This window comes from Heterodontus francisci, chromosome 19 (assembly GCF_036365525.1).
Source record: "Heterodontus francisci isolate sHetFra1 chromosome 19, sHetFra1.hap1, whole genome shotgun sequence".
Taxonomy (NCBI): Eukaryota; Metazoa; Chordata; class Chondrichthyes; order Heterodontiformes; family Heterodontidae; genus Heterodontus; species Heterodontus francisci.
Genome location: NC_090389.1, coordinates 70,207,377 through 70,233,311, shown reverse-complemented (window position 1 = coordinate 70,233,311; position 25,935 = coordinate 70,207,377). Strand labels below are relative to the sequence as shown.

The 25,935-nt window shown below is 42.1% G+C and overlaps 1 protein-coding gene across 1 annotated transcript in view; it reads left to right on the top strand.

Annotated features, from left to right (window-relative positions):
- Positions 1–25,935, top strand: part of iars1 (isoleucyl-tRNA synthetase 1) — a 216,003-nt gene that overhangs the window by 4,281 nt on the left and 185,787 nt on the right. Inside the window, exons 2-7 of the mRNA XM_068051875.1 lie at positions 9,980–10,108; positions 12,291–12,447; positions 14,365–14,484; positions 16,225–16,307; positions 22,413–22,530; positions 24,792–24,939. Coding sequence (XP_067907976.1) covers positions 9,990–10,108; positions 12,291–12,447; positions 14,365–14,484; positions 16,225–16,307; positions 22,413–22,530; positions 24,792–24,939 — 745 coding nt within the window. The 5' untranslated portion in view covers positions 9,980–9,989. The remainder of the gene's footprint in view (positions 1–9,979; positions 10,109–12,290; positions 12,448–14,364; positions 14,485–16,224; positions 16,308–22,412; positions 22,531–24,791; positions 24,940–25,935) is intronic.

The following is a 25,935-nucleotide window of genomic DNA, read 5'->3' as shown; positions in this document are numbered from 1 at the left end:
AACATTCATTCACACATGTTAGAGGGAGAGTCCGAATTGTGAAATTCTGAAGGGGAAATCCAAAAAGGTATACAATTACTGGCGCATTCCCTGAGTGTCTGAGGGACTTAGTCCTCCTGAAAAACTTTAATCTTTTCAAATGAAGATCATTTTTCATGTAGAGTTTTTGTATTTCACAGCTCATAGTCATTCCACTTTATATGACGTAACATTAATGATGGTTCCAATTTCATCAGAACAACCAGATCATTACTTCCCCACACCCATGCCACAAAAAGTACGTCACTGGTCACACTCCCATGTCCATCCCTCTTACTCCAGTGCAGAGATCATGTTTCCTTTCCAACTCTTCACTCTTTCCCAGAGATATTGTCTCTTCACTGTAGAATCTTGCAGCACAGAAGAAAGTTGTTAGGTCCATCATATCTGTGCTGGCATCTCTAGTTTATTTCTCCCTTTGCTATTCAACCTGGAATTCTTCCACCTACATTAATGCTGATGCACTCTCCCTCTAATCCAGTTCAAACTGGTTTTCGTTCACTTCCCTATTAAAACTGGCATTTTTTTCTTCTGCCCCGCCACCCCTGCCAAGTTCAAGTTGACATTTTTCCTCTCACCAGACAATGCTGGTATTCTCATACCTTTCCACCCCCAAAGCACTACTCCAAACTTCTATCCTTTCTCCTTGCCCCTTTATTATCAACCGTTTGTCCGTTTCCTCTCCTTATTGCTGTCCTTTTACCTTTCTGCTTTGTTGCTTTACATTCGTACACTGCTATTTTCTGATGCTACTCAGTTGAGATGATATCTGTTATTGATGTAAAAGCAAAGCATACTTGATACACAGGATAAACCCAACAGTTAAGACACTGCATGGCCTGAAAGTAGCCAAGATAGCCATTCAAAGGTGAAGGAGATTCTGCAAAACAAACACTGGATCAGCTTGTGTCAAGAAATCAAAACTGCATGTGACAAAGGAAATTATATGAGCTATGTGTGAAGGGGTTAAGAGGGCACTTGGCCCTGCCATCACCAAAGTTGCTCCTCTGAAGTTGGCAGATGGTGAAGTAGTCACCGACAGAAGTAAACAGATGTCTCGCTGGGCTGAACACTACTGTAAGCTGTACTCCTGCAAGTCAGACATCGCCCAGTCTTCACTTAATGCTCTCTCGCAGCTTCCTGTCATGGATGAGTTAGATGAAGAACCCTCATCACTGGAGCTCAAGAAGGCCGTAGACTGCCCAGCAAACAGAAGGGCACCAGGCCAGGACGGAATCCCAGCTGAGCTGGTCAAGCACGGAAAGGTCCATCTGTTGCCACGCCTTTTCCTTCTTTACTGGAAAGTAGGCTCTTATCCACAGGAGATGCGTGACGCCAAAATCATCACAATATACAAAAACAAAAGTGACAGAGCAAACTGCAACACCTACAGGGACATTTCACTCCTTAGCGTCACAGGGAAGATCTTTGCTAGCGTCATACTTAAAAGACTTCATTTACTTGCAGACCAAGCGTACCCGGAAGCGCAGTGCACTTTCCGTGCCGGCAGATCTTCTGTGGATATGATCTTCTCCATACAGAGAAGTGTAGGAAACAAAGTACACCCCTTTACTTTACTTTTGTTGATCTCACTAAGGCATTCGACATAGAGCAGGGCTCTACAAGATTTTGGGAAAAATTGGCTGTTTACCAAAGCTCAGTCTCAACCGCTCGTTCCATGACAACATGCACAGTACTGTACAGTTTGAAGGCTCCACTTCCGACGGTTTCCGAGTGACGAATGGAGTGAAACACGGTTGTGTCGCAGCCTCCAATCTGTTTGGCATCATCTTCTCCCTGACCTTCGCCTTACTGCATTTATGGAACTGTCTGCTTGCACACTCGGTCAGACTGCAAGTGCTGCAATCTGTCAAAGCTAAAAGCGAAGACAAAAACACATCCTGTCCTGATCAGAGAACTCCTCTACGCTGATGATATTGCGCTAGTCACTTACACAGAAACTCGGCTACAAAGACTTGTGGACTGTCTCTCCCATTCCTGTAACTTGTTCTTGACGTTAAGCGTCACGAAAACCATGGTCATGGGAAATGGTGTTGCTTCTCCGCCCCTGATCACACTAAATAATGCCCCACTGGAAGTGGTTGGCAAATTCTGCTACCTTGGGTCCATGGTGACCGACAGTCTGTCCCTTGATGCTGAGCTCGATACACGCATAGGGAAAGTAGCAACCAGCTTTGGCCAACTTGCAAAATACGCATGTGGCAACACCAAACTCGCCCTTAGGACCACGCTGATGGATTGTAAGGCCTATGTTCTCAGCACCTTGCTGTGTGGCTGTGAAACATGGGTGACTTTACAGCAGCTACCAGGAAAGGAAGCTCAATAATCTCCATCTTCACTATATGCGGCGCATTCTGGGTATATTCTGGCAGGACAAAAATCACAAATGTGGCAGTCCTCTCCAAAGGCAGATCTCAAGTGTATTGGCACTAATCAAACAGAGGCAACTTCGGTGGATCGGATACATCCGCAGGATGGAAGACAGTTGCATACCTAAGGACCTTCCATATGGTGAAGTAGCCGAGGCCAGACGACCAGTGGGGCTCCCAAAGCTTGGCTTCAAGGATGCTTTCAGGCGTGACATGAAGGTACTAAATGTCGACTATTGCACTTGGGAGTCTCTAGCTGGCGAAAGAGGAAAATGGCGACACATCAGTGCACACCAGTCCACAGATCATGATGACCAGTTGCTACAGCAGCTTGGCAACTGGCACCAACGTCAGAAGCAACAACTTACAGCGTCACTTGGCAGCTTCACATGCAGCATTTGTGGCAGAACCTGCCTCTGGAGGATTGACCTTCACAGCCATCAGCAAAGGTGCACCAAGAGAAGACACCCAACCTAAATTGATTGTTTGCTGCATGTCCATCATCATTTGTAGCTGAAAGGATGCCAACAAAAGTTGTATATTGCCAGTCCTTTATCTCCCCTCCCAAAATGCATCACTTCCCACTTCTCTGCATTAAATTTAGATCTGCCATGAGTCTGCCTATTCCACCAGCCTGACTGTGTCTTCCTGAAGCTTACTTTTCTTATTCATTTGTGGGATGTGTGCATAGCTGGCTAGGCCAGCATTTATTGCCCATCCTTCATTGCCCTTGAGAAGATGGTGGTGAGCTGCCTTCTTGAACCGCTGTAGTCCTTGGGGTGTAGTTACATCAACAGTGCTATTAGGAAGGGAGTTCTGGGATTTGAACCCAGCAACAGTGAAGGAACGGCGATATAGTTCCAAGTCAGGATGGTGTGTGGCTTGGAGGGGAACTTGCAGTTGGTGATGTTCCCATGCATCTGCTGCCCATGTCCTTCTAAGTGGTAGAGGTTGTGGATCTGGAAGGTGCTGGTGAAGGAGCCTTGGTGAGTTGCTGCAGTGCATCTTGTAGATGGTACACAGTGCTGCCACTGTGTGCCAGTAGTGAAGGGAGTGAATGTTGAAGGTGATGATTGGGGTGCCAGTCAAGCGGGTTGCTTTGTCCTGGATGGTGTTGAGCTTTCTGAGTGTTGTTGGAGCTGCACCAATCCAGGCAAGTGGAGAATATTCCATCACACTCCTGACATGTAGATGATGGACAGGCATTGGGGAGACAGGAGATGAATTACTCGCCACAGAATTCCCAACCTCTGACCTGCTTTTGCAGCCACAGCATTTATGTGGCTGGTCCAGTTCAGTTTCTGGTCAATGATAACCCGCAGGATGTTGATAGTGGGGGATTCTGTTATAGTGAGGCCATTGAACATCGAGGGGAGATGGTTAGATTCTGTCTTGTTTGAGATGGTCATTGCCTGGCACTTGTGTGGTGCGAATATTACTTGCCACTTATCAGTCCAAGCCTGGATGTTGCCCAGGTCTTATAGCATCTGGACACAGGCTGCATCAGTATCTGAGGAGTGATCAGCAAACATCCCCACTTCTGACATTATGATGGAGAGAATATCCTTGATGAAGCAGCTGAAGATGGTTGTGCCTCAGATACTACTCTGAAGAACTCCTGTGTTGATGTCCTGGGTCTGAGATGTTTGACCTCCCACAACCATCTTCATAGTTGGTATGACTCCCTCCAACCAGCAGAAGGTTTTCCTCTGATTCTCATTGACTCCACTTTTGCTCGGGCTCCTTGATGTCAAGGGCAGTCTTGCCATCTCACCTCTGGGTTTCAGTTCTTTTGTCCAGTTTGGACCAAGGCTGTAATGAGGTCAGGAGCTGAGTGGCCTTGGCAGAACTCAAACTGAGCGTCAGTGAGCAGGTTATTGTTGTGCAAGTGCTGCTTGATAGCATTCTCTTTGACCTCTTCCATCACTGTTGTAGAGTAGACTTCTTCTTTGGCCTCCTTGTCTCGAGAGACAATGGGTAAATGCCTGGAGGTGGTCAGCGGTTTGTGCGGCAGTGCCTGGAGTGGCTGTAAAGGCCAATTCTGGAGTGACAGACTCTTCCACAGGTGCTGCAGATTAAATTGGTTGTCGGGGCTGTTACACAGTTGGCTCTCTCCTTGCGCTTCTGTCTTTTTTCCTGCCAACTGCTAAGTCTCTTCGACTCGCCACGCTTTAGCCCCGCCTTTATGGTTGCCCGCCAGCTCTGGCGATCGCTGGCAACTGACTCCCACGGCTTGCGATCAATGTCACAGGATTTCATGACGCGTTTGCAGACGTCTTTAAAGCGGCGCCACGGACGGCCGGTGGGTCTGGTACCAGTGACGAGCTCGCTGCACAATGTGTCCTTGGGGATCCTGCCATCTTCCATGCGGCTCACATGGCCAAGCCATCTCAGGTACCGCTGGCTTAGTAGTGTGTATATGCTGGGGATGTTGGCCGCCTCGAGGACTTCTGTGTTGGAGATACGGTCCTGCCACCTGATGCCAAGGATTATCCGGAGGCAGCGCAGATGGAATGAGTTGAGACATCGCTCTTGGCTGACATAAGTTGTCCAGGCCTCACTGCCATAGAGCACGGTACTGACGACACAGGTTTGATACACTTGGACTTTTGTGTTCTGTGTCAGTGCGCCATTTTCCCACACTCTCTTAGCCAGTCTGGACATAGCAGAGGAAGCCTTTCCCATGCACTTGTTTAATTCTGCATCTCGAGACAGGTTACTGGTGATAGTTGAGCCTAGGTAGGTGAACTCTTGAACCACTTCCAGAGTGTGGTCGCTGATATTGATAGATGGGGCATTTCTGACATCCTGACCCATGATGTTCATTTTCTTAAGGCTGATGGTTAGGCCAAATTCATTGCAGGCAGCCGCAAACCTGTAGATGAGACTCTGCAGACACTCTTCAGTGTGAGATGTTAATGCAGCATCGTCAGCAAAGAGGAGTTCCCTGATGAGGACTTTCCGTACTTTGGTCTTCGCATTTCGACGGGCAAGGTTGAACACCTGATCTTGTGTGGAGAAAATTTCTTCTTCAGAGGACTTGAATGCATGTGAGAGCAGCAGGGAGAAGAAGATCCCAAACAGTGTAGGTGCAAGAACACAGCCCTGTTTCACGTCACTCAGGATTGGAAAGGGGTAATTGGCCGGTTTGGATTTGTCCTGCTTTTTGTGCCCAGGACATACACCCACATTGCGGGTAGATGCCAGCGTTGTAGCTGCACTGGAACAGCTTGGCCAGTGGCGCGGCTAGTTTTGGGATTTACGTCTTCAGTACTATTGCTGGAATATTATCAGAACCCATACCCTTTGCAGTATCCAGTGCCTTCAGACGTTACTTGATATCATGTGGAGTGAATCAGATTGACTGAAGGCTGGCATCTGTTGCTGGGGACCTCAGGAGGAGGCCGAGATGGATCATTCACTCAGCACTCTTGGCTGAAGATGGATGCAAATGTGTCAGACTAGTCTTTTGAACTGATGTGCTGCACTCTCCCATCGTTGAGGATGGGGATATTTGTGGAGCCTCCTCAACCTGTCAGTTGTTTAATTGTCCACCACCATTCATGCCTGGATGTGGCAGGACTGCAGAGCTTAGATCTGGTATGTTGGTAGTGGGATCGCTTAGCCCTGTCTATTGCATGCTGCTTCCACTGTTTAGCATGCAATTGGTTCTGCGTTGTAGTTTCACCAGGCTGACACCTCATTTTGGGGTATGCCTGGTGCTGCTCCTGGCATGTCCTCCTGCACTCTTCATTGAGCAAGGATTGGCCCCCCAGCTTGATGGTAATGGTAGAGTGGGGGATATGCTGGACCATGAGGTTACAGATTGTGATTGAATACCATTCTGCTGCCAATGGCCTTTCGCACCTCATGGATGCCCAGTTTTGAGTTGCTAGATCTGTTCAAAATCTATCCCATTTAGCACAGTGGTAGTGCCACACAACACAATGGTGGGTATCCTCCGTGTGAAGACAGGACTTTGTTTCCACATGGACTGTGTGGCGGTCACTCCTATCAACACTGTCATGGACAGATGCATCTGCGACAGGTCGATTGGTGAGGATGAAGGGTTTTCCCTCGGCTCCCTCAGCACCTGTCACAGACCCAGTCTAGCAGCTGTATCCTTTAGGGCTCAGTCAGTAGTGGTGCTACCAAGCCACTCTTTGTGATGGACATTTGAAGGCCCCCATTTAGAGTACATTCTGTGCCCTTGCTACTCTCCGTGCTTCTTCCAATTGGTGTTCAACATGGAGAAGCACTGGTTCATCAGCCAAGTTGGGGGGGGGGGGGGTGGGGGGGGATATGTGGGGTGAAGGCAGTAGGTGGTAATCAGCTGGAGGTTTCCTTGCCTATGTTTGACCTGATGCCATGAGACTTCATGTGATCCAGAGTCAATGTTGAGGACTCCTAGGGCAACTCCCTCCCCACTGTTTACCACTGTGCTGCCACTTCTGGTGGTCCTACCCTGCTGGTGGGACAGGACCAACCCAGGGATTGTGATTGTGGTATCTGGGACATTGTCTGCAAGGTATGATTCCGTGAGTATGACTATGTCAGGTTGCTGCTTGACAGTGCTCCCAATTTTGACACAAGCCCCTAGATGCTAGTAAAGAGAACTTTGCAGAGTCAACAGGGCAGGATTTGCCATTGTTGTTTCCAGTGCCTAGGTTGATGCCGGGTGGTCCGTCCAGTTTCATTCCTTTTCCTATCTATCCTCACTGTTACATTTCTAAGTTTTGTGTCATCTGCAGAGTTTTATATTGTGCCCTGTATACCCAAGTCCAAGTCATAAACTTTGTCAAAAAGAGCAGTGTTTGCAACACTGACCCCTGGGGGAACATCACTGTACTCTTGCCTTTGGTCTGAAAAAAACAACAGTTCACAACCACTCTTTGCTTTTGGTCTCTTCACCATTTTTGTATCTGTGCGACCACTGCCTCTTTAAACCCAGGGGTTTAAATCCTGCTGGCAAGCAAGTCCATTAGATGACACTTTATCAAAAGCCTTTTGGAAGTATTTATACACACACAGTATAAAAAAGGCATTAATATCCTTGTGTTTAAATCTGATAACATGAAAGAAAGTTTTACAAACAGTTCCTATATGGAATTGATATAATTTCAGTAATTTTGAAACTAATTCTGATTTGCCACCTTTTTGTTTGTTTGGATGATGCACTTTTTAAACAAGTTTTCTTCTTTATGCATGGTAAGTGACTAGCACTCATGAGCCTTTATTCCCCCTTTCTCCTGCCTTCTTCCTGGACATTTGCTTTTATAGCTTTTTTTCCTTTCCTGATGCTCTTTTTACACCCATCTGAAAGGTGAGAAGTTTTGCAGGTTGGGACACAATATTCCTGTTGAGGTAGTAATAGTGGTATTGAGAACTGAACCCCAGATCAGCTGAAGTTCTACTTTGTCTTGTAAGTGTTTGCATTTATTTTACTGACTTTTCTGCTTTATCTTGTGCCAAGCTCTGACTTATGTAGCCTTCCGACAAAATGTACAGTGAAAGATGTTTATAATTTAAAAAGTATTGAAAAATGAAGAACTGACTAGATTCGTAACTTAATTTTCCTATTTTATGTAAAACATGAGTTAACATAGGTAAATACATTCAGACAATAAATTTGTAGTATGCTAATGATGCTGAATTGTCTATCGTTAGCTTGAATCAGTGTGCAAATACTTGTCTGAATATTTTTCTTAATGAAACAGCTTGCAGTTAAATCACAGGCACAGCTAGGATGAAACAAAGCATGACACAAACTCACGATTTGCTTTTGTAAACTTTGTTGAAGCGGGGGCATTTAACATTTCTTAAAAATGTTTGCTCTTCTAAACCCATTTAAGGGTTATTGTCAATTTCAATACTTGATTATATGATCACTACTTGAGGGAATGGACTGTATGTTTGTACATATTTCCAGTCTGATATTTTCCTAAGTAGCACATGAAACAGGGAAACTTGTTCCATTACTGTGTAGCTCATGCAGAATGATAGCACTGATTGGGCAGCCATGGAGCTGCTTTTTAGAATGGTTGAGAAAAAATTGCGGCATATATAAAAAAAAAACTATCCATTATTTCAAGTTTCTTTTAATTTGATTATAATTATATTGTAACATTAATTTTCTTCATTATAATTTTATTGTGCAAATAATTGAGATGACAGTAAATGTATAGGACTATGTCAAGCCATGCTTCGAGTACTGTGCACAATTCTGGCCTCACTACTATAAAAATGACAGAGAAGTATTGGAGAAAATACAGAAGAGATTTACAAGGATGGTACCAGAACTGAGAGTACAGCCATCAGGAAATGTGAAAAGAGGCTAAAAGTGACCTGACAGAGTTCTTTAAAATTATGAATGGTTGGACAGGGTAGATGTAAAATGTTTCCATTTGTGGGAAAATCTAAAACTAGGGGCCATAAGTGCAAATTAGTTACTAATAAATCCAATAGGGAAATATGGAGAACTTTCTTTACTCAGGGAATGGTTACAATGTGGAACTCACTACCACAGAATGTGGTTGAGGTAAAAAGCTCAGATCCTTTTAAAAGAGAAGTAGATCGGTATGTGAGGAAAATAAGCCTAAAGATATGCTGAAGGCTGAGATGAGTTAGGTGGAATAGCAGATGACTCGTGTGGAGCATAAACATCAAACCAAACTAGATGGGCTGAATAGCCAATTTCTGTGCTGAATATTTTCTGCAGAACTGCAAATGCAATTTATGTATGGGGCAGGGGGAACTAAATGACTGAAACTAATGCGATCGTGACTTACAAAGTTAGTGATTTGTTGGTCCTGGCCTGAAGCGCTAGACATTCAATCAGGGTTCAATGACTTGCTGCATGACGTGGGTGTTGGATAGGACAGCATTGGGCTCAGCTGGTAATACCGGCAAAGTGAAATCCTCTGCTGACACTCGTGATCTTGGCTTGTATATGAAAAAAGACCACCATGGTGAAATACTGGAGAGGATGATCAAGGAAGAAAATTGGGGGTAGGGCGTAGAATTTTATTGGTGTGGATTGGGAAATCTGGGCTATGTCTTGAACTGTTCATTCTACTTGATGCTCTGTAATTTCCAACTTATAAATGTAAAAGTTGTGTAATCCTCTAATATATCCCTTAAAACCCTGTAGATTGAATGAGCTGTAATAAAACTTTTATACAAAATGTTTCTCGGCTTTTTCAATTACGAAATATTGCAGTAGGTATGCAATCAACATAATGTATTCTGTTATAAGACTTGTTTTTCATCGGCATTCCTAATTGGATATTGTATCTCTGGCCTTTGTCCCTTTGCTGCTGCATAACTTCACAGCTGTTGATTTGAATCCTTCAACCACTTAAGTCTGATTTTAGGATTAGCAGCTTCCCTTGTTTCTTGGGCAAAATGGGCTGCAAATTATCTGAAATCTATTTTGGACTGAAATATGTGACCGTAATTATTTTTGATGTATTGTACCAACTTACTCAGTTGGAAATTAATCTCTTTCTTGGCTGATTTGGAAAAATTGCTTCCTTCTCTTTCAAATTCAGATTGTAAAGAATGGTTCAACCCGTGCCAGAAACCATCAACTTCCCTGCAGAGGAAGAACAGATACTGAAGATCTGGAAGCAGTTTGATTGTTTTCAGGAATGTCTGAAACAGGCTAAAAACCGGCCCAGGTGAGACATTATTCAAATTGTTAATTTTCTATTCAGTAATTTAAAGCAATCATATTTTGAATTGATAATCCAACTTTTCAGAAGTGTTTCTTAGCTACACTAAACACAATAAATACCTGGAAAATGTCTTTTTGTCGCCTTAGTTACCGAGTAAAATTGTACAGCACTTTGTAGTAAAATTTGTACAACTAAAAGTTTGTTTTCAATTTACTAAGAGCAATTTAAGTACTCTAAAGCTGCTGTGCTCCGAATTAGTGAGAACTTTTATTTCTTGTGCATAGTAGCTGTGGAAGATTGGCTAGCTAACAGGCAACAGAGTAGGCATAAATGGGTCATTTTCCAGTTGGCAAGATGTAACGAGTGGTGTGCCACAGGGATCTGTGCTGGGGCCTCAACTTTTTACAATTTATATAAATGACTTGGATGAAGGGACCAAAGGTATGGTTGCTAAATTTGCTGATGACACAAAGATAGCGAGTGAAGTAACTTGTGAAGAGGACATAAGGGGGCTACAAAGGGATATAGATAGGTTAAATGAGTGGGCAAAGATCTGGCTAATGGAGTAGAATGTGGGAAAATGTGAAATTGTCCATTTTGGCAGGAAGAGTAAAAAAGAAGCATGTTACCTAAATGGTGAGAGATTGCAGAGCTCTGAGATGCAGAGGGATTTGGGTGTCCTGGTGCATGAATCGCAAAAGGTTATTATGCAGGTACAGCAAGTAATTAGGAAAGGTAATAGAATGTTGTAATTTATTGCAAGGAGAATTGAATACAAAAATAGGGAGGTTATGCTTCAGTTATACCAGGCATTGGTGAGACAACATTTGGAGTACTGTGTACTGTATTGGTCTCCTTATTTAAGGAGTGATGTAAATGCATTGGAGGCAGTTCAGAGAAGGTTTACTAGACTAATATCTGGAATGGGCGGGTTATCTTATGAGGAAAGGTTGGACAGGCTAGGCTTGTATCAGCCGGAGTTTAGAAGAGTAAGAGGCGATTTGATTGAAACATGTAAGCTCCTGAGGGATCTTGACAGGATGGATGTGGAAAGAATGTTTCCTCTTGTGAGAGAATCTGTTCAAAGATAGAGGGGAGGAGAAATTTTTTCTGTCTGAAGGTCGTGAGTCTTTGGAATGCTATTCCTCAAAAGGTGGTGGAAGCAGAGTCCTTGAATATTTTTAAGGCAGAGGTAGATAGATTCTTGAGCAAGGGGGTGAAAGGTTATCGGGGGTAGGCGGGAATGTGGAGTTGAGGTTACAATCAGATCAGCCATGATCTTGTTGAATGGCGGAGCAGGCTGGAGGGGCCGAGTGACTGACTCCTCCTCCTAATTCATATGTTTGTCTGTATGGAACGAGTACAAGTATTGCACTATCACCATCACAATGATGTCTGCCTCTACCGCACCCTCATTGTTACTGAAGCCTATATCCATGCTCTTTATCACTTCTGCCAATTTTTTGAATGCCTGACTTTCTGTTCTCGTATCTTCCACCCATCAGAAACTTCCAACATTTTCAAAACTCAGCTGCTTGTATTCTCTGTCTCTCAAATTTGTACATCTATCCATCTTCACTAACTGCACTGGCTATGTCCTCCAATACATTCAATTTAAAATCCTCCTCCTCCTTTTCAAATCCATTCAGGAGCTTGCCCCATCCTTGTTACTACATTATCCAGTCTTACAGCCTTCTCACACTCTGCATTCCTCTGACTTCTGCTATTTGTGCATTCCAACCCATCCCCATCTCTGCATCCACACTATTGATGGCAGAGCCTTCAGCCATCTTGAAGTTACATTTTCAAGTTCCTTCCATGAACCCACATCTCTCTCCATCTTTAAAAACCTATTTTAAAAACCCAAATTTTTGATCAAGCTTTTGGTCACCTCTCCTGCCTCTTGTACCATGACCTGTTGTCCTTACTGGCAGGGACTCAGTGGGCCAAATGGCCTCCTTTGCTGTTATGACGCTATGACTTTGATTTCCTTCCTTTTCATTTTTTGTCTTTTCTTTCTTAAAAGGATTTGGCATGTTTTTTGACATTTAAACTACCATTTCATTGCCCTGTTGTACTTGCCTTTTTGCTGGCTTTGTTGCTATGTGAAAGGTTTACATGCTTTGAGCACTTCTTTTTATTCAGTAAGGAATCTAATTCAATACATAATTTTTGGACTTGACAGATACACCTTTTACGATGGACCACCTTTTGCCACTGGTCTTCCACACTATGGCCATTTACTTGCCGGAACAATAAAGGATATAGTGACCAGGTTTGCTCATCAGAGTGGATTCTATGTGGAAAGGAGATTTGGATGGGATTGTCATGGCTTACCTGTGGTAAGTTTGCAGTAATGGGTAATGTTTTACCAGGTTATGTTGTTCCAATGTGCAATTTTGGGGGAGTAAAAGACAGCTCTTGTGCAAGTCTGATGTATAAATGTATTTACGTATGTTTTTCTCATTACACAAATATTGATCTGCTCAGCACATCAGTAACAGATAAAACTGAGACATTAGCAGGATAGGAGATCACAATTTGAATGCCACCATTCAATGCTGCTGTCTGTTGAATAATTTTTAAGATGAAATATAAATGTTGCTGTAATAGGTTTTTATTTAGGCTTCGTTTGCTGACAACACAACCACTAGGTGGCACAGTAATAACACATGCGTAAATGCAGCCTCTTCCACTGAAATGTCATTGTCTGTGACGTTCAGGCAGCTGCCAGGATTAAAGATGTCCCTGCTCAATTTATCACAGGAAATGCTTATGGCTAGTTGGTTCTGGCAAGCTAACCTTACATTAAGTTGGATGGAAGCCCAGTAATATACTAGTATGTAGTATAGGGCGGCACAGTGACGCAGTGGTTAGCACCGCGGCCTCACAGTTCCAGCGACCCCGGGTTCAGTTCTGGGTACTGCCTGTGCGGAGTTTACAAGTTCTCTCTGTGACCGCGTGGGTTTCCACCGGGTGCTTCAGTTTTCTCCCACAGCCAAAGACTTGCAGGTTGATAGGTAAATTGGCCGTTGTAAATTGCCCCTAGTATAGGTAGGTGTTAGGAGAATTGAGGAAAGGTGGGGATGTGGTAGGGAATATGGGATTAATGTAGGATTTATATAAATGGGTGGTTGATGGTGGGCCGAAGGGCCTGTTTCAGTGCTGTATCTCTATGACTATGATACCAACTGTAATCCTCAGATCCATTTAATATTCCAGTCATCCTATTAAATACAAAAGGAATTTTATGAATTAATTTCCATGATGCTTTTGGGACATAGTGAATTGGCACCCCAGTCAATGGAGAAGAAAATCAGGCAGGGTATAAAATGTATTGCCAATTCATTATCCACATTTTATATGACTGACCAGGACTGATTTCACCCCAACTCAACTGCTCGCTCCAGACCTCGCTGCTCCCCCCACCCCCCCGCCACTCTGCTGGCCGATTGTTCCCCGCTTTGTGCCATACCGCTCTCTGGCCGCTCACTCCCTGCTCTTCCCCCACCCCACCCCAGCTCTAGGCCGCGCTGCTTCCCTCCTCTTGGCCACTTGCTCTCACGTTTGATCGTTCTCCGCGCACCGCCCAAAGAAGCAAGGCGGGCCGCGAGGGGTGACGTAGGAGTGAGTGGCCAAGAGGAGGGAAGCGGCACTGCCTAAAGCTGCAGGTGGGAAGTGGGGAGAAGCGGGAAACGAGCGGCCGGAGAGCGGGGTGGCGCGAAGCGAGGAGCGGGGAACAGTCGGCCAGGGGAGTCTGGGGTGAGCAGTTGAGGGTGGGGAGGAGCGGGGGTAAGAGTGAGAAAGCGTCGAGTGAGTAGCGGGGGTCGAGCACCAGCCTCAAAGGGCTGGATACCCAATGACACTTTATCACGCGTGCGCAAAGACCAGGCCCAGGTGCATGCGCGAAGACCGACCACGCGCGATGATGTTGGTGCTACGCAATGATATCATCAAGCGCATGTACCACTTAGTCCTGGCAAGACGTAGGCTGCGCATGTGCGCAGCTTGGAGTGCTCTGATGACGTTGGTGGGCCACTGCGTTGTCAGTCGTCACTTTGTTTTATTAATAGCTGCAGGGAATTGCATTCCACTGTCAACATTCTTAACATATCTGTAGCTTTGCTAGTTTTTTTCATCTTATTACAAATTTGGTTAGTTTGGGAAAGACTTGGAAATGCAGATGTATTTAAAATTTGAGCCCATTCTCACCAAAGTATGTCTGTTTTCAAATTTGAATCTTTGTACAATGTGTGCAGGAATATGAAATTGATAAGACACTGGGAATAAAGGGACCCGAAGATGTGGCAGAAATGGGAATTGCTGAATACAACAGACACTGTCGAGGCATAGTGATGAGGTATTCAGATGAATGGGAGGTGAGTATAATTGACTTAATATGATTTTGTATTCAGAAACAGAGAACGATTGGATAGAACCATTGAATAAACTTTGAAAAATGTTGCTAGCTGACCAGTTTGTTAATGCATAATGCCTACGTAGCTGTTTGTAATATTTGAAAGTGAGGATGCATGTTTGACTCTAGCGATTACGATTTTGAAACCTTTTGATGCTTTCTAATTACATTTGATTAAAATGCATGTCTGTGACTTCCTGTTCCATGATGTTATTATTACTTTTAATGGGTTAGGCAGTAACGCCTGTCCAAATAGTTTAACTTATTTTTCATTGTCTTTCACTCCTCCAGGTGGCGCTGTGCTATGAGTTGTGCAGCTCCGCTCATTTTTTTCGCTTCATTATTTTACTGCCCTCCTGATCCCTTCACTAGAAGCCCTGCGTTTCCCTCATTTTTCCTTACTTAAGCAAAGTTTAGCATTTTTACTTTAAAATGGGATCTCTAAGTTGCTTGTAATACATTAGATGATGTTGATGAAAAAATAGTGTTCTGCTCCATACCCCACTGCACAAGCCCAAATAATAGGCTGCTTTCCAACTTCTCTCTTCTCACTATATCAACCACTTTTTTTTTGCTGCCCTATATTTTAGAAGTTCCAGTTTCATAGCCATGTGGGTATTCTTTTTTTGACTTGCACCACATCCTTCATCTTTGTGTGAATCTGGCAATCTGAAAGCCTGCATGCAATAACCTTTGGAAGTCGGGAAGGGGGAAAATCTTTGTAAAAAGAAATTGATGTAGACATTGAAATTGTCATGTAGAAAGAGGTTTGGGAGAGAGACGCAAAGATACAGGAATAGAGACACCTGCGCAAAGATGTAATGAGAAATAGAGGGGAAAGAGACATGGGTGAAAATAGGTTGCGGCAAGCATAAGGATTGGGAAACAAAGTAGGCAACAAATGCCATTGAGAGATTGTCGCACAGACAGGCAATCAGAACACATCACAGAGTCATCAATGTGGCAGAGAGAGAACAGGATGAAGAAAATGAGACATCAAATGCACTAAAACTGTTCGCCACATAGCACAGTAAAAAAAGGCAAGAGATAGTACCAGGTACGTTGGATAACTTTAGGGCCTCGCTATGCAACTGTCAGGCTGCTTGACACTAACCTTTGGTACAGTATGTTGCATCGTTTTAAATTGCTTAGTGTTGTAGACTGCTTAAAGTCAAAAGCTTAACTTTTAAATTTAGCACAATAAATGTAATTCCCTCTGGTTGCACCAATAACGCCTTAAAGCTTAAAATGATAGAGTACACCCACAATCCTAGCTTTAGTGTATTCATAGTTGATGAAATACAATCCAGCATCTTGTCTGTTGATATGTACGATCTCAGAAGTAAATTATTGGGTGTCCCTGTCAATACTACATCTGTTTTAAAAAAAAAAAAAGTTACAAAGGAATAACTTCAGGATCTAACTTTTTGGACTGTCTGGCTCCATCACACACTGTGATGCATTTACTCACTGGGGAGGTGGAATACAGGAGAAATATCAATAAATTTAATTAACTTATTTGTTAATATTTGAAGCTTTTTTCATAATACTTAACAGTATGGTATATTTTGTGAAGTTAATTTATTTGATATTCTTCAATATTCCAAGACTAATAGGTTATTGACATTTGCATCATTTAGCTTTGATTATTTATGATACAAGCATCTTTTTAATATTTATGATGCTTGCTTTCCATCAACAGTCCGCTGTCACCAGATTGGGACGCTGGATTGATTTTAAGAATGATTATAAGACCCTGTATCCTTCGTTCATGGAATCTGTTTGGTAAGTCTTCAAAAAAAAATCTTTTGTTTTCAATCACAATTGCTGAAATCTAGTCAGCATTGGAAATTAGCTGATGAAGTCAGGTTTGGTAGGTTAGTCTGTACTTCAAAATTATATCTTCAAATTCAATACCTTTTTAAACATGCACGAATGTCACCTGGTTGTGTTTTCTAATAAATAATTTTTACATAGAACAAAACAGGTAAGCTTGTAGTCTGGGGACTTAAGTTTGTTTTGAGGTTGCTCTCTTACATCATGGCCAGTTGGCAATTTTTTTAATACACAATGTAGTCCTTGTGGAGGAGAAGTGATGCCTTTGAAGTAACAAGTGTGGATTAAAGGGAAAAAATTGATGTGCTGGTTCCCTATCGAGTGGCTCAGAATTTTTAGAAGATTTTTGATGAACATTTCTTCCTAGTGGAAGACTTAAATTACAGATCAACTGTTCAGTTTGTTGAAAATGCTTTCAGGAATCATCCTTTTGTAACTGTTCTAAAATAATGGCTTTTTACAAGATCAACTCTGTTGTACCTTTTATTAAATTTGAAACAACTTTTAACTATATTTTTATATCATGAAGCATAATGTAGGAAATATTAATTTTGTCCTAAACTATTGAGAAATAACAGTTACCAGCACACTCCACCTCTGGGCAGTATAACTCCTTTTCTGTAACTATCTGTTCTCATCATCTTTTGGTCGGAATCACTTTTTCCCTCTCATCAACTAATTGTGTCCATTGCTCTGTCTGACTTATTTTTCATTGGTGATAGGTGAACAGGACTTGGTGCAGAATAGGATAAAGGCAGCAGAGTCTTCTCTGAGTTGAAATTTATGGAGGGTGGAGGACAGAAGGTGAGCCAGGAGAGCATTGAAATAGTCTAGTCTGGAGGTATCAAAAACATGGGGTCTGTAGTATAGAACCATGCAAAATGCCTCTACATTTGCAATATCACTTAAGAAATTTCAAGAAACATTTCTGGCATGCAGAAAAAGAATGCCACTGATGATTAGGGTTAAGAGGTATTGTTGATGCAGAGCAGAAAACACTTTTCTCCTGTATTTCCCATCCACTGCCTAAACTGATTATTGAATTTTGATGTTGGGTACAAAAAGCTGAGATTTTGCATTCAGAACAATGATCCTTTGTCTTGAGCACAGCTACAGGAAGAGTCAGCTTTTGTTCAGCCACAAGTGAGAACTGTATTGTGAATAATTTCAGTAACAAAATTATTAACTTTGTTATCAAACATATTATGGGTGATAACAGCCCTGTTAAAACAAAATCTCTTTCTCCTTTGGAGAGTTTATGAACGTAGGTGTTCAAGGATGCGGAACAGCAACAGGTGAGAGAATAATAGGTACCTTGAAACATTTACAAGGCAGAAATCTATTCAAAACTTCAGGTGACCTCATAAATCCCAGTGGTGAAACTCATGTACTTTACAACCATCATCGGACACTTGAGTTTTCCTGTTACCCACTTTATCTCAAATCTGTACAGACTTAACTTCACAAGAGTTTATTTTCACCTTCACTTTTCCGTGTCTTTGCCATCAGTGGTTCTTAGCCAGTGACAGTTTTAAGTGCATTCCATGTTTGTATGTGATGACCTTCAGTCAAAAGCTGATTTTTCAAAATGCCGCATAAGGGCACAAAAGTTTATTGGAGCAGGAAAAGGACATAAGTCCAAGCAAACTTGTCCCTTTTTGATGATTCAGCCTCAATTATCGGCTTTATCACCTCCCCTTTCTTCGGAAATGCATCTCGTCTTTTGAGCCCATTTACACTGCATCAGTGACCCTTTCTGATAACTTATTGAGAGAAAAGGTTGCATTTGATTTTTCTTTTTACTGGAAAACTGCTATTCCTGTAGCCTGTGTTTCCTATATTTGACTTCTTTGGGCGTAGTAAACAACTTGCCGAGACCGATTTTAGTTATTTTTTTCCGGAGCTTAAATTTCATTGAGCTCTTCTCAAAGTCTTCAGTTATTAGTTCTAAAGAATTTTCCACAGAATTAAATCAGAGTTTCTGAGCTATGCAGGTGAGGAAGGTCCTAGGTCTGATGCTCAATCTTGTTGTGTTTAGTTGTGCTCAATCAGTTGGTCATAGAGATATTATAGTTAGCACTTGTAGTTATTGAATGGAAAATTGACTATGTTGTCCCGTTTTTGAATACATTTTTAGCATTAGCTGCTGAATTTTTTTCATTTGTTTCATGGAATGTATCAGTGGCAAGGCTAGTTGTTGCCCATCCCTAATTGCCCTTGAGAAGGTGGTGGTAAGCTGCTTTCTTGAACCACTGCAGTCCATCTGGTACACCCACAGTGCTGTTAGGAAGGGAGTTCCAGGATTTTGACCCAGCGATGGTGAAGGAATGGCGATGTAGTTGCAAGTCAGGGTGGTGTGTGACATGGAGGGGATCTTGGAGTTGGTGGTATTCCCATGCGCCTCCTGTCCTTGTCCTTCTAAGCGGTAGAAGTCACTGGTTGGAAGGTGCTGTCGAATGAGGCTTGGTGATTTGCTGCAGTGCATCTTGTATGTGGTACATACTGCTGCCTGTGCCAGCGGTGGAGGGAGTGAATGTTTAAGGTGGTGGATGCGGTGCTGGTCCAGCGGGCTGCTTTATCCTGGATAGTGGCGAGCTTCTTGAGTGTTGTTGGAGCTGCACCCATCCAGGCAAGTGGAGAGTATTTCGTCACACTCCTGATTTGTGCCTTGCAGATGGTGGACAGGCTTTGGGGAGTCAGGAGGCGAGTTACTCACTGCAGAATTCTTAGCTTCTGACCTGCTCTTGGAGCTACAACATTTATATAGCTGTTCCAGTTAAGTTTGTGGTCAATGGTAACCCCCAGGATGTTGATAGTGGAGGATCCAGCGATGGTAATGCTGTTGAATGTCAAAGAGAGATGTTTGGATTCTCTCTTGTTGGAGTTGGTCATTGTCTGGCACTTGTGTGGCACGAATGTCACTTGCCACTTGTCAGCCTAAGCCTGGATATTGTTCAGTCTTGCTGCATGTGGACACAGACTGCTTCAGTAACTGAGGAGTGGCAAATGGTACTGAACATTGTGCAATCATCAGCCAACATCCCACTTCTGACCTTATAATGGAGGGAAGGTCATTGATGAAGCAGCTGAAGATGATTGGACCTAGGACACTACCTTGAAGAGCTCTTGCAGCAATGTCCTGGAGCTTAAGATATTTGGCATCTACGTGGAAATCGAGTGAAGGCAGGACTAAATTCAGTTGTGATGCTTCTTATAGTCAAATAGCTAGCCAGTACTCATGTTCTTGGCTATTATGTGAAGAACTGCCACTTTGAGGAGGTATTATTGGGCATCTGACAATTTTGTATCCCAATTTTGAATTGAGCAAGGAGTTGATCGTTTGAGGTGAGGAAGAACAACGGAAAAAATGGTGCATAAGAAACAATCCAAATATTTTCGACTTTTTCTCAATACTCAACAGTATTGATACTCATTTTAAAATGGCTATAATATTTGATTAAGTGTGTACAAGTCAAATGGCTCGTTAGGTTTAAAGTGAGTGCATAAAATGCAAATCAATTTGGCAGTTCTTGGCTGAGACTGTCTTGTGAAACTGTGCTTTCAGAAGATATCCAGCAGGTGGAGCAATGCATCAAGTAAAACTAAAAACACCATTTACATAGGAGTTGATAAAAGGAAAACTTGCATTTATATAGCCTTGACCATGAGTCACTGAAAGCTAACGTGCAGGAACAACAAGCAATTAAGGCAAATGGTATGTTGGCCTTCATTACAAGAAGATTTGAGTAGAGGAGTAAAGATGTCTTACTGCAATTATATAGAGCCTTGGTGAAACTGCAGCTGGAGTGTTGTGTGCAGTTTTGGTTTCCTTACCTAAGGAAAGATATACTTGCCATAGAGGGTGTGCAATGAAGGTTCGCCAAACTAATTCCTGGGATGTAGGGATTGTCCTGTGAGGAAAAATTAAATAGACTGGACCTTTATTCTCTGGAGTTTAGAAGAATGAGAGGTGATCTCATTCAAACATACAAAATTCTTAAAGGGCTCGACAGGGTTGATGCAGGAAGAATGTTTACCCTGGCTGGGGAGTCCAGGACCAGGGAATAAAGTCTCAGGCCATTTAGGACTGAGATGAGGAAGAATTTATTCACTCAGAAGGTAGTGAATCTTTGGAATTCTCTGCCACAGAGGGTGGTAGAGACTCAGTCATTGAGTATGTTCAAGACTGAGATTGATAGATTTTTACATATTAAAAACATCGAGGGTTTTGAGGATAGTGCAGGAAAATGTTGTTGAAGTAGAAGATCAGTCATGATCTCATTGAATGGCAGAGCGGACTTGAAGGGCCTACTGCTGCTCTTATTTCTATGTTCTTTTCATGACCACCGGACATCTCGAGGTTCTTTACAGCCAATTAAGTACTTTTTTGTATTAATGTAGGAAACATGGCAGTCAATTTGTGCGTAGCAGATTCCCACCAGCAGTGTGATGACCAGATAATGTTTTTGTGATCATGATTGACGGATAAATATTGGCCAGGATACTGGGGATAACTCCCCTGTTGTTGTTCGGAATAGTGCCGTGGGATCTTTTACATCCACACAAGCAGGCAGATGGGGCCTTGGATTAACATGTCATCCAGAAGGTGGCACCAGCAACAGTGCAGCTCTCCCTCAGTACCCTCTTAATTTTTATGCTCAAGCCTTGGAGCGGGACTTTAACCCTTATCCTTGTGACTTAGACGAGATTGCTACCAACTGAGCCATAGCTGACATAAATTGTGGACAAGTATTAAGCATTTTGGGGGATACAATCCACTCCTGATTTAATTGAGTAATTTTTGTGCTAAATAAATTGAAATGTTCATTAATTTAACAACATAAATAATGCAGTTTAGTGACAATTCCTACTAATAGATTGAATTAATCAGCTTTAACTTAAGAGGACTAGACTGTAGTTGGAAAGTGGGTATAGTACTAAAGAGAGAATGTGAGGTTGTAAGTAGCTAAGGGGGGTAGGGTAAGTGACGGTGTAATGATGCGGGTGGTTGGTTGGAATGATGTGAACTGCAGAATACTTAGATTTGAAGTTGATGAGTGGAGAAAAAGGCGCTGGGGGAAAATGAGAGGGATTTGAACGGCCCCCCCTCCCGGCAAAGAAACAGCAATAATTTGACCTGAAAAAGAAAACCCTAAAGGAACATGCCTTCAAAAAAAATGGGGGAAAAAAGCAAATTGAGCAATTGAGCTTTTTTATTTGGAAAAGGGGGAGGGCAACAAAAGCATTTAAAAACACACAGCACAATGGAGCTATTCAAAAGGCAAAGGGGAAGATGCAGGCAGCACAACTGGGATTATGTTTTTTAAAAGCCAGCAGAACAAAAAGAGCGCAATACAAATGAACTGTTAAACAGGCAGTACAGGGTGCTGTTGTAAACAAAATAGGGAGGAAAGCTGATGCAATTTTTGGAAAAATTGTCCATTTGGGGCCTCATGAGCTATACATAAAAATGTTTGTTTTTTTTTGAAATTATAATTTTTGAAGTTAAATCCGTCTGGTTCACACTACTTCACAACAGATTCCTTTTGCTAGTCTTGCATTGCCTTACTCTTTGAACAGACTGTACATTACTGTAAGAAGCTATTGTCCTATGCATTGTTCACTGACTTTGTGTAATTAATATTAAATGAAGGATCTTTTATTACATCTCATAGGAGAATAATATAGATATGTAACAAACAGGCATTCAAGTTACTATGCAGTGCAGCAGTAGCCCAGTAGAGAGTGTGTTTCATATTCTGATATCCTGAATCATAGAGTGGAATAACACAAATTTGTAATTTCCTACATGGGAGGTTTCTGATTTCTGGCAAGTCACCAACATCCAACAACATGTGCTGACTAGAGGTGAGGCAAGGAGAAGAAAAATTAGGAGGCAAATTTCCTCCCTCCCTCCATCATTGAGAGAATGGTGAACTTCCAAGATTTACTACCAAAAATTGTAAGGTGCCTTAACTGGATACTAAAGTGTTAATGAAATTACCTATGACAGTGTAGTTTTCCCGTGTTTCTTGAAATCTATTTTCTTTTTAGGTGGGTGTTTAAGCAGCTGTATGACAAGGGACTGGTCTACAGAGGAGTTAAAGTTATGCCGTTTTCTACTGCGTGTAACACTCCTCTCTCTAACTTTGAATCACATCAAAATTATAAGGTAACACTTAATTTCCTAGTTGCTTTTAAAAATGCCTCACATTATCCTACGTAGTGTGGGCTTGAGAGGCTCCTTTGAATTTTGCACTATAAAAGTGGATGCTTTGGGACCATCATTCACTATATTTCTAGCATGAAGTGTAAGTCCAATAGGAAATAGCTCTTAGATTTTTCACCAATTTGAACAGTTGCACTGATGATTCAGAAGTAATCCCTAATCTCTGCAATCAAAGAACTTATTTTTGCTCTACAAGCAAGAGGGATCCATTGCAATCCTCTTTGGCTCAATAGTGAATCCAAATTATAGAACTCAATTGCCTCAGTTACTGCAGATAAATTTTTCTAGGCAAAAGCTATTTTGTGTGTTAATCTATCTATTCAGACATGACAGCATTAGAGCCCAGTGGCAATGCTACCCTAATTGCTTCAACTCCTCACAGACCAGTGCTGCCCTGGTAGTGAAACTGATGCAATGAAAATCACGTAGAGCTCTCTGCAAATTGCTAAAGGGACAATAGACACTGTATACATTTACATATTAATAAAACCTTTGAAGTTGCACTCTTGGCACTGGGTGAATGCTCACCTTGCATAAATGTATCCAAAGGAGCCAAGGAGAAATGATTTTTTGAAGAAAATTATCCATTTCCCCTTCCTCTCTCCTGTTAGGAGATGATTCCGTAGATTGCAGTGTTCTTGTTAACCCTTTTGGAGAAGTTCCTCTTTTTGAAGAAAGTTGGTTTCACATAATGTTGGGATTTGTGGGTTCAAACTTAGGTAAGTGCTTAGTTGTGAAGGGACTCTTGACTGGAGTTTTCCTGTTCATTGAAACTTGTAATAAACCCTTTTTTAAAAAAAGTGATGAAATGGGCAGTGAAGTGTGAAGTAATACATTTTGATAGGAAGATTGAGGAGAAGCAATATGAATTAAAGGGTGAAATTCTAAAGGGGTGCTGGAACAGAGACACTTGGGGGTATATGTGCACACATCATTGACTGTGGCAGGGCAGGTTGAGAAAGTTTTTTAAAAAGGCATATGGGATGCTGGACTTTGTATAGAGGTATAAAATACAAAAGCAATGATATTATGGTGCACCTTTTATAAAACACTGGTTTGGCCTCAACTGGAGTGTTGTCCATTTCTGGGCACCGTACTTTAGGATGGATGTGAAGGCTTTAAAGAATGTGCAGAAAAGATTTGATGAGATGGATGAGACTTCAATTATGAGGATAGATTGGAAAAGCTGAAGTTGTTTTCCTTTGCGAAGAGAAGGCTGAGAGGAGATTTGATGGAGGTGTTCAAAATCATGAGTCTAGACAGAGTAGATAGAGAGAAACTGTTCCCGTTGGCAGAAGGGTTGAGAACCAGAGGACACTGATATAAGGTTGAATGGAAAAAGAACTAAAGGCGACATGAGGAAAACATTTTTACCAGCGAGTGGTTAGAATCTGGAATGCTTTGCCTGAGAATGTGGTGAAAGGCAGCTTTCAAAAAGGAATTGGATAAGTACGTGAAGAGAGAAAATTTGCAGGGCTATGGGGAAAGGGCAGGGGAGTGGAACGAGCTGATTTGCTATTGCAGAGAGCAGGCACCAACACGATGGACCGAATGGCCACATTCTATGGTGTAACCATTCTGAGATTCTTTAAATATGCGTTGACCAAGTGCACAGGATTTTTGAGGTTAAACTACTGCCCTGCCAGAGGTAATATGATTGGTTATACACAGCAGGTCAGGTGTGATGTGTCATTAAATTAGCTTGTGTTTCGAAAATGGAAGACTGATTTTTAACAAAAATGATTTTAACATGACACTTCAGTGTGTTATATATTTTGAAAGGTTCAGTTAGGTTGAATGGTTGCAGGATACAAGTTTTCTATGCAGTCATGGAACAGTAATTATTTTTTTCCTATTCAGTGGGCCCTCGAGCCACATTTGCAGTATAATTAGATATATTTTATGGATTTCACCTGTTAACTATGTGATTTGGTTTAATTTGTGCTTAAGTCAAATGACTAATTTAGTCTTTGACATTTTAGCCAGAAACAACTTGAATATCATTAGCCATTTGAAACAAGTAATCATGTTTCCTTATTAATCCTAGGGCAAGGCAATTATAAACAACATTTTAAGTTAGAAATCCAGAGTTGAACTTTTCCTGTAGCGTATTCAATTATATGTGTAGGAAACAGTTGCACATAAATGTTTAATTGTAATGTTTTGCTAAGAGTATGCTTTATGTCTTGTCTTATTGCTTATAGGATGTTCAGGATCCTTCTGTCATTGTGAATTTTCCACTGGAGGAGGATGAAAGTGTTTCCTTGGTTGCTTGGACAACAACACCATGGACCTTGCCGAGCAACCTTGCTGTTTGCGTCAGCCCAGAATATCAATATGTAAAAATCAAAGGTAAAACTTATTCCAAACCAAATTACAGGAGGTTTGAAGTCTCTGAAATGTACAATATAATTCCAGTTTGTCATTTGACTAGGGAATCTAACCACTTTTAACAAGTCCCCCATGGCATTGCATACCAGTGAGTCAGAGGTTTTTCTACTTTAAGAATAGGCATGCACATATGCGCTGAAAGGGTTTGGAAAACCGTTTGAAAGAAATCTTAGAGACAGTGAAGTAAATGATCGGTTCCTGAAATATAAATAGTTTTCGTTCTTGAACTCCGCGCTGCATTACAAATTGCCTGACTTACTCAGAAAGTTGTTCTAAATTAGTTTTAAACTGGTGAAGGTTAGGAGTGGGATGTGTTATTTACCAAATCCTGTGTTATATGCCATTTAAAAATCACCAAGTTCAAATGTCCTTTTAGGCAGGATGATGTTGTTTTGCAACTTTCAGAATGGGAGGCGAATGACAAAGTGCTGCCCAGAAGAAGTGTTAATGGGATTTCTGGAGTCAATGACATTTTGATAACTGTAATTTGCAGGTTTCCCACAAGTTGAGAGTTTGAGATTGGTGTTTGTGTGCACTGCTCAGAAACACAGTCACTGAACATTTTTTTGCCAGAAGTCTTTTCTAGAACTGATCGGCTCCTCATCTTTGACCTCGTATCCTCTGATTGTATGCTGCCCATTGTGATTTCTGTCCCTTATAAGTTCCTATTCCCTGCCCATCTCCCTTGCTGGCTGAATTTCCCATGCCATGAACACCCTATGCCTTCCCCAACCTAAATTTCCTTTTTAGCATCTCTCCTCCCTCATCTCTTTCTTACTGGCTGTATTCCTGTGCTACAACCTGCCACTGTACCAGATGTCTGAATTCTCCTGATCTTGCCCCACCCTGCTATCTAAGTTTTGCACTTCACCTTTTCCTGTTTGGTACTGAGAAGATTTCCCAGACTGAGATGCAGTCTTGGAACCGCACTCTCTCTTGTGCCTCTCTTCCTCTCTT